Source organism: Nestor notabilis, unplaced genomic scaffold (assembly GCF_000696875.1).
Source record: "Nestor notabilis isolate BGI_N333 unplaced genomic scaffold, ASM69687v1 scaffold15832, whole genome shotgun sequence".
In the NCBI taxonomy this organism is placed as follows: Eukaryota; Metazoa; Chordata; class Aves; order Psittaciformes; family Psittacidae; genus Nestor; species Nestor notabilis.
The window spans coordinates 107649-123310 of record NW_009919846.1 but is presented as its reverse complement, the minus strand read 5'-3'; the positions used below and the strand labels follow the sequence as shown (position 1 = coordinate 123310).

Below are 15662 nucleotides of genomic sequence, written 5' to 3'. Positions count from 1 at the left end.
CTCGGTTGCCGATGAATGGGCTAACGTGTTGCGCTCCCGTTTCCTGCCTTGCACCCCTGCAAACCCGCTCCGGGAGATGGGGACTCGTGGGACGCACAGCCGCGCTCAGCTATTTCCCCCTTTCCGTTTATCTCTGCAGGTAAAGTGGAGCTGCATGGGAAACTCATAGAAGTTGAACACTCAGTCCCCAAAAGACAAAGGTAATTTATTTCTTTTTATACCTCTTTCCTTGCTTCCCTATTGCCCTTCGTTACCCAGTGAGAAGCAATTTGAAAAATGCTTAGGTTCGTGTTTCTTTTCCCTGTAGATAAATGGAACGCTTTCTTAAACCCACAGGCGTGCGCTCTGTGCTGTCCTAGGGGTTTTCTAGAACCACCCCATGTATTCCTAATGTAGTCTCTTGGCCGGGCAACAGTGGTAGTATTTAATTTATTAGAGGGTGGAGCATTTTTGTGGGAGAAGCGAGTTATTACGGGCTGATGGCAAATGATTGTGAAGATTTTAAAATTTAAAGTTCCCTGAGAAGAGTTAAAATCTGGGTATTATGAGGAAATGAAACGTGCTGTTGTGAACTGTGTAACGGGCAAGCACATCAGCTTTGCTCCAGCAACAAAAAGCATCTTATAAATACACTGGTATACATATATTTTTGGTCCTGCCATGTTGAAGTCTGCAGCATTTTTACAGGCAGGTAGTAGAAGTCTCTTCTGTATTTGAGAGGATTTTTTCATCACTATTTTGAGCTGGTCTATAGAAGCAGCAAGAGAATGACTTCTTCCCAATAAGGGCAGGATTTATGCATCCTTAATTTCTAAATGTATGTTTAATTTTTTGCAAGGCAGTAATTTCGTTGGGCCTCATGTAAAGAAGCAATACTTGCAATAAAGCAGGATAATATTTTTATACTGCCTATAGCAATTCAGCCTGCTGCTTTCACAAATATTTAGATTATAGAAAAGCTGGCATGCACTAAAAGGGTAAAACAAAATAGATCAAACTTTCCACGTGCTTGTTCCTGTACTCCATTATTCAATCTGGGAAGTATGTCTGTCTGTGTAACTTTGTTAGAAAGGGCTTCTACTATTTCAGGGCTATTTTTAAAAGTACTGTCTTTTTTTAAAATAGTTGATTTGAAAAGGTGAATTGGCTATCTTTATGGGCATTGTATCTTGGTGTTTTGAGAATTAGAAGTTTAATCACTATTTAGTGTTAGAAGAAAGCTCTGCTTGAGAAAATATGGAGGATTTTTGCTCTAGTTAAGTGTAGGGGGGAACCCCTCTCTGGAACAATTCATACCGCATTAATCTATATGATGCTGTTTATTTGATACTTTTCATTGCAAATTAATGTGCTGTATGTGCTTTTATTTAATATGCAAGGTGTATTGCTCTGATTTACAGTAACCTATATTTCAGACCCTTTGTATATAAAAATACTGTTGTAGGTGGAATATATTTTTAGATTTAAGACTAAAATTCCATGGGCCATGTAAAAATTGCTAATTTCTTATTAGTCTCTATAATAAGTATGATAATAAATTTATGTATCTTAAGCTTACACAAGTAGCATTCTATTCATGATGTTGAAACCAAACTAATTTTACTCGTATAAAGGTAAATTGAAAATCACTGCTGACCCCCTCCCAATTTTTTTTTTTTTTTTAATATTTATCTTTGTTTAATGTGTTTAAAAGTATTTTCCTGTCCTCTCAGCTGAAATGGTGTAAAATCCATTCTTCATACTGGGTAGCATGTCTTCCTATTTGTCTGTGGATTAGCAATTATCAGAAACATGCATCTGTCTGTAACTTGTTGAAAAGAATTCTGCACTGAACTTAAGCACTTTCCTAGGCGTGAGTTGCCTACATACAGGCACACTTTAAAAGTTGCAAATGTAATTGTATCAGCATACCCCTATAGCTTCTCCCAAAGCCCTTATTTGTTAAAACACTGCTTCATTGTGCAGTATCATGTTGGAATGCATTAGATATAGTTCAGATTTATATTGCTGTTTAACAGAAAATTAAATTGCATTTCTCATAACTGCACTTCCTTCCTCTTTGTTTCCGCTCCCCCTCTCCCAAATCAAATATAGAAAACCACTTAAAATTCATTCAGTGGCCTCCATATGTAAAAGTGACTCTCATTCCTTTCATAGATGTGTAATAGTTTTCTGTTGTTGTGTTTTTGTATTTTTATTTTTTGTGGGGAGGGTGTTTGTCAAAAAGTTTAAGGTTTTTTTTGTCATGTCACTGTAACATTGCATGCTGGGCGTGTATTTAGAGTTGTTTGGTAACAGTTTGCAAATGTTGAGTATTTTGGTGAAAGTGGTTATTAAGGTGCTTCTAAAGTAACTTACTTGAAGTCTTTGTATCCCTTTGCACCAGGGGAAGGTGTGGATTGGGGGTTGCTCACCAGGCCCACCCAGAGTGCTTGCACGCTGCAGGGCCGGGAAGTGCTTCCCATGAAGCCCTGTGCACTCCAGTGTGTGAGACACGGTCAGAGATGTGACACCATTAGTAAAGGAAAAGTGGGTGCATCAAGTCTGTCTTTCAGCATGTGCACACGATTACTAGTTTGGTCAAATGATTACTTCATAAGAGCAAAAGTTGTTGTGTAGCGCGCTGAAATTATTCAATACGTTGTATTGACCTCTACTGCTGTGAAGCTGTTTTATGGAGAGTCCCAGCTCCCCTCCTTACAACCTCCTTAAATATGTTTATACATATATGTGCTATATATATATATTTTAGTGGAGTGTGTATGTTATCATTCGCAAAGGTAGTTTGTGAGTATCTTCCTCCAGAGGCGCCTGGGGTGCAGTGCATGGGAGAAAAGGGTAAGGGTTTGGTAATCCATATCCTTGTCACAGAAAGGAAGGTCAAGAGGTGGTGTCAGCTAGGGTTGCCATAAAGTTGAGCTGAATCCAGAAGACGGTGGAGTGTGCCTGGCTTGTTACTCAGGGTGAGATTCTTGGGCCCAGTAGTCACTGCATTCCAGCCCTTGCTGGATCTTCAGATTTGAAGTGGGCACACCCACGTTTGCAAAATTACCTTCCTACCTGCTGTGGAAAGGCGGAGAGAGCAGTGTGTGTGGCTTTCTCTCTCCCCTCCCCCTTGGAAGCATTTACAAACAGACAAGGGGATACGCTGTGGTTGAAAGAAGGGGCCTGGTCAAGGTTTCCTTGATGGAAGGGTGGAGAATTATTTTGGGGGAGGTGCAAAGTATTTAATAAGCTTGGAATAGATTCCTGACTTACTATTGAAATCTCAAGGGAATGCCAAAGGAATGCAGCATTTCTGCATTCAGACCCCTCGGTGTGGAGGAAAGCTATTACAATATTTAAAGGTTTAGGTCACTTTATGCAAAAGTTGGAGAGGCATTGTGATAATTCTGACTGCTAGTCATGCTCTATGAGGGAAGGCAGGGCACTGTTAGTGACAATCTTTGCTGCCTAGATGGGTTTTCTTCTCACAGGGCAGCAATGAGGGAAGAGGACAGTGGTAGCCCACAGTGTATGTGCACCCGTGCCCATGGAACTTGTGGTGCAAGGCTTTGGGTACTACCTCGCTGCAATCCAAGAGCAGCTGGTATCTCACAAGGCGATGTAGCTGCAATCTGATTATTCAAATGGCCCTGATGTCACTTGTGTGCGATGAAGGGGGAGGGCAGGCGATAACTCTGAGCACCTGGGGATGTGCCTGGTGCAGTCTCCTGGCCCTATCTCCCCTCTTCCCACCCAGACCTGGTCTACCATGCCTGCTCCAAGGGCCTTCAGGAGCCCAAAATGCTCGTGATGCCTCAGTTGTGGTAATGATGAGGTGGTCTTCCAATTAGAAGGTTATTTTTTTGTTTCCTCCCGACCTCAAGGGCTCTTTATTGTGAAAATATACTGTTTCTTCTGGGGGGTTGGGGTGGGGTGGGTGGTGTTTGGGAGAGGAACAGAAGAGAGCAGCAAAGGTGTCCCTTGTGAGTAATTCTGTCTCTTTATCAGCTGTGCTACGGGGAGTGCAATGACCTAGCAGCTATGCTTCACCTTTAATGCTGGAGTATCTCAAGGCTGATTTGAGGAAAATGAACCCAAAATCTCTCATGCAACCACCTCTGTTCCAGGGCTATTGGATAGGCCTTGGATTGTGTTGCTAATTTTCAGTATAATGAGGGCTTGTATCTTGTGCACACAAGGCGGTGGGAAATGTCTTTGTGAGGCTGAAGTATGTATCGTGGCTACAATGGCCACAGTTATTAAAAAAAGTTATTTAGTGGCATTGATTTTTAGTTTTACTTCTGTAAATATCAAGCAGGGAGAAACATGCTGAATGTAAGAATATAGGATAGAAAATGTGTCATTTATAGGCCATATTCATGCTGCAGAAAGAGGTGGAGGACTGTGCCTGGGCCCAAACTAGAATGTGTTTGAGTGTGATGAACCATACCTTCTGCATAATGATTTTGGGTTCATATTTTCTGTTCACACACTTATTTTTGCATATATGAACAGAAAACCAGTACTTTTTTTAACCTTTGAAAGCTTACAATAGGAGTGGAAACAAACCCGGGTAGTTGTGATTCTTACATAGACAACAAGTCATTATGGCAACAACAGATAATTCTTTGCTAACCGTGTTAAGTGTTGTGTTGTTGGAAGTTTAATTTTTAAGACTCCTCACACTGATCATTAATAATAATAATGAAAAAAATCCCTTCTTGTTGCAGTTTTAAAAAATATGCTGGAGTGCATGAGAGAGCTCTTTAAATGCATGTCCTGAAAGGTTGGTCCTGCTCTCCCTTTGCTACCATCCCATTAGGTACCATAATAGAAGGTACCTTGGGAACATACTTGCAGTAGATCTTAAATTCTGTGTGGATATGGTAAACTTTGAATGGGTGGAATATAAAAATGACATTTTGGAAGTGTAATTCAAGGGTAGTAAAAGATAATCAGGAAATGTTTAGATTTTTTAATTTCTCCCTTGTTCTCACCCCTCATCATGGGGTAATAACATGTTCAACATTTTTGAGACCTTGAAGGTGATATTTTTGTAGAATGGGGCTGTGTTCGTTTCAGTTGCTCTTTTAAGTGCAGAGCATAGGACTCTGCAGTGCTGGAGTCCTTTTATGGCTTCTGGTCAGCAACCGTGTGGACTTCAAATGCTTAGTTTTGACCCCAAAAAATCTTAAATGGCTTGGGATTTACCTACCTAGCAGAAAACGTGAAGTTTCCCATAATGGCCATGAGAGATGCACCCAGGCAGAATTAAAATACACTTAACCACAGACACAGGGTTAGCCCTTCAGAGAACCTCACAAAAAAGATATTTTGCACCTTAAACCTGGTCCTCTCCTTAATGTCATCTTAGTTTTTAGTATTTTATCCTACTGGGATTTAAGTAATAAATACATAGTACCATGGAGCACAGTTGAAGACACTTCTGTGGTGATCTTATCCTTACATGAGCCCAGGGAGACAGGCCCAAGGCAACACTGATATGGGATTTCTTTTTTTTTTTCTTTTTCTTGTAATTTAGGAGTCAAATTTATTCTTGGAATTTGATTATTTGGCATCAGTAAATAGATGAAGATGGGTGCAAAAATTAAATGCTAGAAGATCCAAGTATAACTTAATGTTTTATAGAGGGAGAGGCATAGGTGGAAAATTTGACTAGGATTGATGCACTTACCAACATTGAGGTGTTTTATGTAGATCCAGAGCACTTCAATATGCTTCAGTATGATTCTCTTTTTAATGTGTTCTCTCATTTTGTTTTCATATACAGAATATTTATCTGCATGTCAGTTCAATTCTTTATCTTAAATGATGCAGAGTATAGAATTATATGTTGAGTTATATGCTAATTACTGTTGAAAGCTAAGACAAAACCGTAACTTTTCCTTATTTCATCCAGAAATGTGACATTGTCACCAGAAATACTTGTGTGTTATTTTGTAGTTTTAGTCTGAGGCTTCTGTCCTTCCCCCCACCCCAAGCATGTCAACTTTGTCTTTCTATCCTGCATCTTCACTGTCTTAGGGGTATTACTTTTGCTGTTCAAATAAAGAAAATACTGAATGTGCAATCTAAAAATCTCCCCATATGTCCAGGTTTAAGTTTTGCTGGGGACATCTGTAAGCCCACTGCTTACTGGTGTTACTCAGCCTCCATGGCCACGTTTACCAATGTGGGTACTTCAATGGCAGTTGTTCCTTCTCATCGCCTGGAATAAGTAATTTGGCTTTGGAAGTTTCTGTATGGGAGCAAGAGGTCCTGTGTGCTTGGGTACTTTTCGGGTAATTAAGGAGAAATTCTCTGGGGCTTTGCTTCTTTCCAGATTTGCAATATTAGTTTGTGAGTGTATATTGAAGAATGCATACATTTAACCAAGAAGAAAATCTTAATGTCTGTAGTTGGATACTTAGCAAATAAAGCATATTACAAGTGTCAATATTAGGGTAAATGTTAAAATACTCTACATATAATAGTAATAAAAGTGGAGCTAAAAAAGTTTGTGTTTTCATTTTATTTGTTTCCTTTTTTTTTTTTCCTGCAAGTGCATTGAAATTTTGAAATGGAAAATGATGCTAAATTAATTATACTAAATTAATGTTATTTTGCTGAAGTGTATTATCACAGCAGCTGGCACAAGAGAAATGTATAGTATAAAAGCTATCTTCTGTGCAACATAACCTTAGCAGGAATTAATGTGTATCTCCTATTGCCTGCCTCTTCATGATGCAAAGGAATCAGCATCAACTAAAACCATCCTTTTGCAAATCTGTACAAAAACCTGCCTCTAACAAGTAAAATGAGGCATTTGGTGTTTCTATTAAAGGTAAAATTTGGATAGGAGTGGGCATAACATGAGTCAAAGAGGGATCTGACTCTTCTTGGGTATGGGACTAAGTATTGAAACAAAACTGTTTTGAAATGAAAGGCCTTCATCTGGGAAGGGCCTTACTCTGGTTTAATTGTTTTGGTATCTTCAAAATTTTGTGGCTGTGATCTGATCGGTGAGAAATAATGGAGAGAGTGTTTCGAAGAGAATGTGTGTGGATACGTGTCTGTGTGTGTGTATATATATATACACACACATACTTTAAAATATTATATTACCATAAAAATAATTTGTAGGTTAAGAAAAGACGAGCTAAAAATATCTTGAGAATTTATAAAAATAGAAAGTTTTTTTTTTTTTTGCTGGTACTAATACACTTGAACACAACTGGGGCTGAATGTTCACTTTTGAAAGATTAACTTTCATGCTCAGCTGAACTTTAGGAACACTATTTTAAAATATGTAGTCTACACCATGTGTCTAATACAATACTCCTCTTTGAAAATAGCAGTGCTTTATTATTTTTGGTGAATAATTTTTATTTTCTAATGTTAAATGTGCATGTTGTCTAGGATTTTCCTCAAAAATGGATCTTGCTTGAACTTACTGGAGCCTTAAATATTGTAGTGCAGAAATCAAAATTCCAGATAGAGGGAACTCTAGTCTGTGTGAATAAAAATTTCTGTCGGGGAGAAACAAAAATAACCTGAAGTTATCAGTTGGGTTCATGAACACTTACTTTCCTAAAACCTGATGTTAAATAGTGGTTAGGAATGAAGTAAAAACCTTGTGTTTGGATTTGGAATTATCTGTTAAATATCTAGCATGCATGATCAAGATGGGATTCTAATTTTCTAGGAAGAAGCAGGGCAGGAGGGCTAGCCATGAGAAAGAGGGGGTTAAAAACCGAACCCAGCCTCGAGTGAGTTGTACTGTGCAATCACCCCATGCAGCTTTCATCCTGGGGCCCGATCCTGTGCGCTCTCTGCCCCTTCTCCCCTGCCCTCAGAGGAAGTCGTCGATGTGCTGAGGCGAGGCTCTTGGGAAACCGAGTTTGCAGAACTACTCTAGCTTAGACAGAGAAAATGCATATATTATCTGACAAAGGCAAAAGATATAAGGGGTTTTTCTTAAAAACCCAGTAGTTTTAAAGCAGAGCAGATCAGTGGGAAATTTATTTTCAGTGACAGAGTGGATTATTTGATTTTACACATGGAGGAGATCCTCTGTGTGATGGTGGCTTCCTGGTTATCGTGGAAGAATAGTTCACTTTTTTTCTTCCTATGTCTTAGAGTAAAAATTTCAAAACCATGTCTCATTAGGACAGTACTTAAAAAACCTAGTCAGCTGTAATCTGTGGGATGTTTGGGGAATTTAGGTAGTAGTTAAACCCAAGATAATAGACTACACTTATAACATAAGCCATGTCTTATTTTTCTCCTAATTAGAATTATGATAAGCATACGTTATATATTATTCCAGTGAAAGTTTTGTGGCAGCTGTAAACAGGTCACAGTTTGGAAAAAATATTAAATTTATTACTTAGTGTCTTGGAATATTTTGAAATATTTTAAATGAGTTGCTAATTGTTTACCAGTGTGCCACAGGTTCACCTCACCACGGAGGCTGTTAGAGATGTGTACTGCTGTGCTCTAAAGAGCACCTAGGTCTTCCCTACCAAGAGAACTGGATCCCTGAAGGAACCACATCTTTCTTTGATGTGGTGTGGAAAACTCTGGTGTGCAGAGGAAACTCTTCACCAGGGTCAAGTGAGAGGGATTTGTCACTACGTGTCTTTTAGTGGTATTGATCACAGCGGGTGCTGGTGTTGATCAGCAACAAGAGTTTTTTTTTATACCATGAGCTTTGTGTTAGTAGGAGTTCAGTTGTTTAAGCAAGCTCTAGGTGGTGGTGGGCAGCAGTACAATGGAGAGCTAAAAACTGCCTTTGGTAACCAAGAGATACTCATTTTGACCGCAACAGAAGTGCTGGAATATCTTGATACTTGTTACCTGATTGTATGAACTCTGCATCTGCACAGAAATCTTTAGCGTAGGATAATGTTAAGAAACGTGCGACTTCCAAGGATGATAGGCATTTAAAACTGTATACAAGTTCAGACTCTTTCAATTTCAACTATGTACTAAGACATGGTAAACATGCAGTTTAACATGCGGTCTTGTAGATTTACTAATGCTTAAGGAAAGAATTGGAGGATCCTGGGTATGGCACAGGTATTCAAGCTGTTTCTAATAACCTGTGCAAAATACAGAAGAAATGGACAGTTCCTAAAGTCAGAGCAGGGATTTTTTTTTTTTTTTTTTTTGTAATGCTCTGTAGTTATCACTAGATTTCTCCTCAGAGTTTAATGCTGGTGCTCAGTAGCAGTGGTGTAAGATTGTCCTTTACACTGCTAATAATGTTTCATTCAAAGATGCACCAGAATGCTCATTCTATTAAACTATTTTTCTTAAAAACACCCACCCAAAAAAAACCCCCAAACACCCCACATGAAGTTCTGATCATCAAAATGTAGGTCACCCTTTATTTATGAAATACAAAGTTTGTTTCTTAGTGGTGGTCCGAGTCCTAGTAGCATACGATGAAGTCCCATTCTATCTGGTAGCTTGCTTTGGGTTGCTGCTTGTTTTGTTTGCATTAACAATGTGTTTGGATACAATGAGTTCTACACCTCTCTTTAGAAGTTTTAATATTCCGTTATGCAGTTGAGAGGGAATTCTTAATAATGTTATGTTATTTCTGCCCCTCCTACCCTGGCTGCTCTTTTAAACAAGAAGTGATTGTTGACATGTAAATACACCTGAAATTTTGTATTTAACATAGAACTGTAAACTTTCACTGAAATTTGTGGAGTACACACCCTTTGTACAACTGGGCTTGGTGACAGTTGTTCAATTAAACTCGAATCGTGAGCAAAATTATATTTTCAGGCATTTAGCGTATGCTTAACCCATATACAGTTGAAGTTACCCATCACTCCTTGAAAGTAATCCTGGGTAAAGATTTAGAAGGTTTATCATTATAGAGCCCTACAAGCTTTTAGATGGAGCTGATGATTGCTTTAACTTTGCGTTTGACTTGCAATTTTGTGATTTTTACTGAAGCATTTACTCTCTGTGATTGGCTTTTGCCTGCCTCCATTGCAAATAATAAGCTTATGTATGTTGCTTTTCTTCCTGGCCCTTTCACTCACATCACCTGATCTACACAGTTCTCGTATTGTGACTGTTGTTGGTTTTGCATATGTTTAAGTTCAGCATCTTAACATGAAAATGCTACTTATGAATGCATGAACGACAGTACAGATCCAGCATTGCACGTGTGGTTACGTCAGTCTCCCACTGTATAGAAGTGCTGTGCTGTGTACTGCAGCCCTTCAAAATGGCTTTTCAAATGCCAGTTCAACCTGTCTTAACTTTTTAGCTATAGAGTGTTGGTGGAAATCATACACGGTTCTGTATTACAGAAAACCACTCTTTGACGTAGTTCTCACTTGCGTCACTGGCTGTATCATTCCGGGTGGTACCCTTTAAGGAAAAAAAGGGGGGTGGGGTGAGGAGTGGGGAGGAAAAAGAAGGCAAGGCATGGAAAAGCGTGGCCAAAACTTAGTCATGTTTCACCATGATGAAGCCCTGCAAGTTCCTGAGGGTGAAATGGCGTTTGAGCAGTGACAGTCTTCTGGAAATGGCTGTGGTGCGTGTCCGACCTGATGAGACTTGGGCTCAACAAGGAGAACTTTGGCTGGTTTTGGGGGGCTGAGCAGGTGCCCTGACCTGTTTCTTTTCCCTCTAACATCCAGCTTTGTGAACTTTCCTTGCACTCTGTGGATAATAAGCATGTGGTTACAAACTATTAAAGCATGTATTTGAGGTTTGGGGGAGGAGAGGGAGGGAGCTATTGCTTTGTCTTGAGGCTTTTGGTAGCTCCAGTTCTGCTTGTTACTGGTAGTTGTCTCTTATTGTGTAGTATGATACTAGGTACCAAGCTGGTGCCAGCATGGCTTGAAATGAGCTGAATTTTTGGGGAACGATGGTGGGAGAGATGAGTGAAGAAGACATACAAACAGTAGTGTTCGCAGAAAATCATCAGTAACCCCAAAAGAAGGATGGTTTCTTTCTGCGGTTCCTTTAAAATATTCTTAAATTTTCAATTGTTGGACATATCTGTATGCAGACGGAACAGCTGAATTTCAAAGATTTGCAAGGCGTATTTAAACTATGTGAAGCTATGCTCCTGGGTAAAAACAGCTAGATCTACTAGGGGGGGCAAGTACCACCTAATTTAGGTATCTGTTAACAAATCAGTATTGTATGATTGTAAAAATAAGATAGTAATTACTGCCTTGGTGTTATTATAAGCTTGTGCATCTGTATACAAACTAAATACGAAGTAATTGACTGCTAAATAATTTATTAAACTTGGTCAAAATTATCATCATTGTTCATATGAACTTTGTTCCTAACCTTGATTTAAATATCTAGCAAATGCTATGCCTTTGGAAACTACAAGTTACCAAATGCAAATAACCTTGACAGTAATGATTAACTTGCAAATTACACTTACGAATTAACTGGTTTTCTGTTAGTTTAAAACTGCTCTTAATTTACAGTTTTTCTCAGTTTAATACTAAGTGAACTAAAATAGTGTAAATGCTACTCTGTGAAGAGTGCAGTGTCTCAGTGCAGAAATGTAAACTGTTTTTTGTTCTCTGATTGTAACAGTATTTAAATCTATAGTGACAGTGGGAAAGTCAATGTTTGCTGTGATCTTCATCTTTAAAACGTACATCTTCTATGTTTTCTGTGGAAAAGGAAATGAAAAATGATGGAGTTATTCAAAAGGTTATAGTGGCTATCCTATAATTGCTTTATATGCTACTTCTTAAAGTCATGGCAGTTCTTTTATAGGATTATGAAAGCGGGGGAAATTATTAAATATTAACTGTGAAGGTTTATTAAAGAAAATACTCTAACACCTCTTATACAAGCGATTTTCAACATAACTTGCCTTTGAAAGAAATTGTAAAATTGAAATGTTGCGTAATTTAAAACTTGTGAACAACTAAATTTTAGTTGTTGACTTTTCCAGTTGAGCAGAATGAAATGATGCTCTAAGGCTTTCATTAAGATCTGGTCTGAAAGCTCAGGAATTACTTTCATATATTGTATTAAGTAAACCAGTGTGCACCAATCAAGGCTGCTATGTCAAAGCACAGATGTTTGTTTTGGTAATTGATAAAAATGAAGTTTAATGAAAGATATAACTGACAATATTTCTATTAAGTAAATACAAAAAATTGCAAAAGACTCTATGCACAAGCTGTGATGCTTTAACTATGCTGGTACAAAATGTTTACTGTGAATGTGGATTTACTAGTGTAGATACACTTACTCGGAGCAAAATTATTGCCCTATTAAAAAAGGAGAAAATAAGCTTCGTAGACAATAGAAAGCTTTGCATGGTTGTTACTACTTTATAAATTAAACTTCTAAAAACATGTTAAACATTTTCCAGTAACTTGTCTTTAGATCAAAACTTAATGTAGAAAATATTGTGTATGTGTGCAAAGTGTGTAATTACTTAGCTCTGCATCCCAACTGAAAGATGGTACATTCTACACTTCGAGGGGATAAAATGTTTTGAGGGGGGAGTAAGCAGTTTTTCTAAACTTGTAACTTCTTGCTATAAGTACAGCTGTGAAATAATTTTATTTGGTGCTGTTCTGTCAACAGAATTTCCATGTAGTTGAATAGGATTTAGTTTTTTGGGGACGACTCTTCAGAGAAAATTACTTAAAAGAAATGGCAATGTCTGAAAACCGTAAGCCTAATTTGTTTCTCTTTGCAAGTAATTGAAGTATAGAAAAAGAAATGGCTTTTTTAATTCTGTATTTCGTGACATTCAGCATAAAAATGAGAAAGCCAAACAGAAGAGTGGTTGCTTTCTATGTCTTTTGGGTTTTGACAGGGCAAGAGAAAGGAGGGAAAATTATTTGGTGGTGATAGTGCAAACCCTGCACGTTCTAGCACTCTTCTGGTAGAGGTGTTATGTCTCATCTGCTTTAAGTCACTTAATCAGTTTAAGATCACGTGGAATTACTGTTAGTAAGGGCCAGCACTTGAGTGCTATTTCTTCTTGTTGGTATTCAATTAGTTTGACAGAGTGTACTAGTAAAATAATTACTAGAGCATCAAAGTGAGAATTGGTATCTCTGCGGTGTCTTACCTATCACGTGCATCAATTTAGACTTGAAAAAATTCTGGGTGTGGTGGGATTTTTTTTTTTTATTTTTTAAATTTTGTCTGGTATGAATAAGGTTTATTGTACTGAATCCTTTAGATGGATGAACTTATTTTAAAGCAAGCATAGGAGGAAATATATGGTAAATTTGACATTTCTTCTGTTGTAAAACTGGTGAAGTATTCTACTCTGTTCCAGTTAGTGTGGTCCGGAAGATATAAAAGAAGATATTTCTCTTGCCTGTGTTTTTGGTTTGTTTTGAGCTTGAAGGGTGGAAAGCAGTAATGAGGTAGTAGATTCTTTTTAAAAATTATTATTTTAAAGACCCCTTAGCCATGTGAGCAGGTTAACTGCAGGTCTTCATTAGGCTTTGCCGGAACATTAGATGATGAGCACAGTGTATATTTTCAATGTTTAATTATTGTGTCAGTATAAAGCTGTCCTCTTGAAAAGTTGAGTAATACATGTATTTATATATATAAAAAAAAAGTAATACAAATGGAAGTTTTGGCCAGGATGGATGCAGAGTGAAAGACATGAATGCATGTGCATGTACGCAGACACACATATGCACCACATTCTTTAAGAGTGGTTTTAAACACTGGAGAAGCATGAAATGTGTGGCTGTACGTTTGAAAGTGCTGATTTACTCTGTGCACATTAAGTCTGCTTTTAGTTTATTTAGTTCTTTTAAGCACTAGGATTTTATTAATATTTTTAGATACTATTATATTGACAGTTTCCCAAGTGAAATAATTTGCCCCTATTAATATCCTTCTATGCCGTGGAAGATATTTGAAAATGCTAGCAAGCCTGCCTGTTAGCTGAAGTTTACATATGTACTTAAAATCAGGCTTAGCAGGATTTTTCACTTATTCTAGTTATAGTACATAAGCTTTTCGAAGTTAGTGTTTTCAGCATCATGAGCATTTCAGTATGTTTCCATTTCCCAAACCCCTCAGGAATCCTCACTTCTGAGATTGTTTTAGGAATTGGTCATTAATTTATGCCATTTTTTGGTAAAGTAGCCTAGGAAAGGCAGCAGAAAGGTTTTTCTTTTAAAAGTCTGTGTGTGGGGTGAAACTGTGAGGCAGTGGAGAAGTCTGCACTGGGATGAGTCCCTGAACTACCCTAATGTGTGGCTTAGTTTAAGCTCTAAAGGAGCTTGTTCTCAACCTGAAAGGTTTAAATCGGATATTTATTAGCAAAAAAGTAGCAAACAGAGTTCCCTGCTCTCTAAGCCTATGTAACAGAGGTCTCCCAATTACGTGGTTTAAGTGTATAGGCAGAGGAATGTCTGTTATTTTACTTAAAGCCTTATTTTGCTTTCCCTCTAACCCCCAAACCGGAACTGAATTTGACTGGTTAATCTGGAGCATTCAGTGAACTTAAACTGAGTATGAACAACTTCAGTTTCACTTAAACCTGACCTGAAAGAGACCAAAATGGTCAGACTCCCCATCTATACCTGTGGCATAAGGAATCTGGAAAGCATTTCTGATGGTCTCTGCAAACAAGGCTTGTGGTTGAGAGAGTTGGGCTCGGCAGCATGGTGGCCACTGAGTTAGTCTATGAATGCTGCTCGTTTTATTTAGATATTTCAGTCTGAGATTTAGATGCTTCAACCTGGTAAGCACAAACTGAGCTATTGTTAAGACAAGATCTGATCTGGTGCTGTACCTCCCCTACAAAAACAGTTGCCAGAACTTTTACATTGTACATGATATGTGTCACATATTTCCATCAGGTTTCTAACTGATGTGCAAGCTTGTGTGGAGTGAGGAATGATAGTAGGGAAGACGTGGAATAAAAGTACTTTTGAGGGCGTAGCCAGCAGCTGCTTTGTGGAACAAAGTATCTTGTTGGCTTTTTTAATTATTCAAGCCTTGGTAACATATTTCGCTTCAGAATTGAGACTGAAGTATCCTACATCAGAATTGACACCGAAGTATCCTGCACCATTTCTTTCTGATCTCTTTAAAAAGAAATTGAATTCCCTGAAAATTTAAAAAAAAAGGGGGGGGGGGCAAAAAATCCTTTTAATTTCCCTATCAAGAGCTCCCCAGTCCCTAACTTGGCCATGTATTGTAGGGACATCATGTACAAGTTTCAGTCTAGAGCTACTTCTTATAGCTGATGTAAAACTTAACAGTTAGTCCATAACGGAAATACTGATTGGTTCCACTGGTAGCCCTCGTGGTCACTAGGAAAGCAAGTGACAGGAGAGAAGAAGCATTTGGCTATTTTGGTGGCTGAAGGAAAGGAGGGGTGGGGAGGAGAGAGATGAAAGATAAGCATTGTGTCCCATCCTTAGGGAACTACTGGTTCATACTGGTTAGGATTTTAAGTAGGCATTTTTTCTACATGTTTAGAAGCACGCTTGCATTTAAAGATACTATTTTCAGTCTTTCACATACCTCTTGAGTGTTTTCACTGTTATCCACATCTCAGTTAATTGTCAGTTAGTGGTGGGGTAAGAGAATAAATGGCAAGTGACCACAGCTCTAAAATGCTTGGTCAACAAAATGAGCTTAGTAGTACAATTGTTTAAGGGATACAGACCCCTACT

General features: G+C 38.2%; 1 protein-coding gene across 1 annotated transcript in view; it reads left to right on the top strand.

The window, feature by feature from the left end:
* Window positions 1-139: 139 nt before the first annotated feature.
* IGF2BP3 (insulin-like growth factor 2 mRNA binding protein 3) overlaps window positions 140-15662 on the top strand; it is a gene marked incomplete at its 5' end in the record, with an annotated part of 111802 nt that continues 96279 nt past the window's right edge. Inside the window, one exon of the mRNA XM_010010424.1 lies at window positions 140-200. Within this exon, the coding sequence (XP_010008726.1) occupies window positions 140-200 (61 nt within the window). The remainder of the gene's footprint in view (window positions 201-15662) is intronic.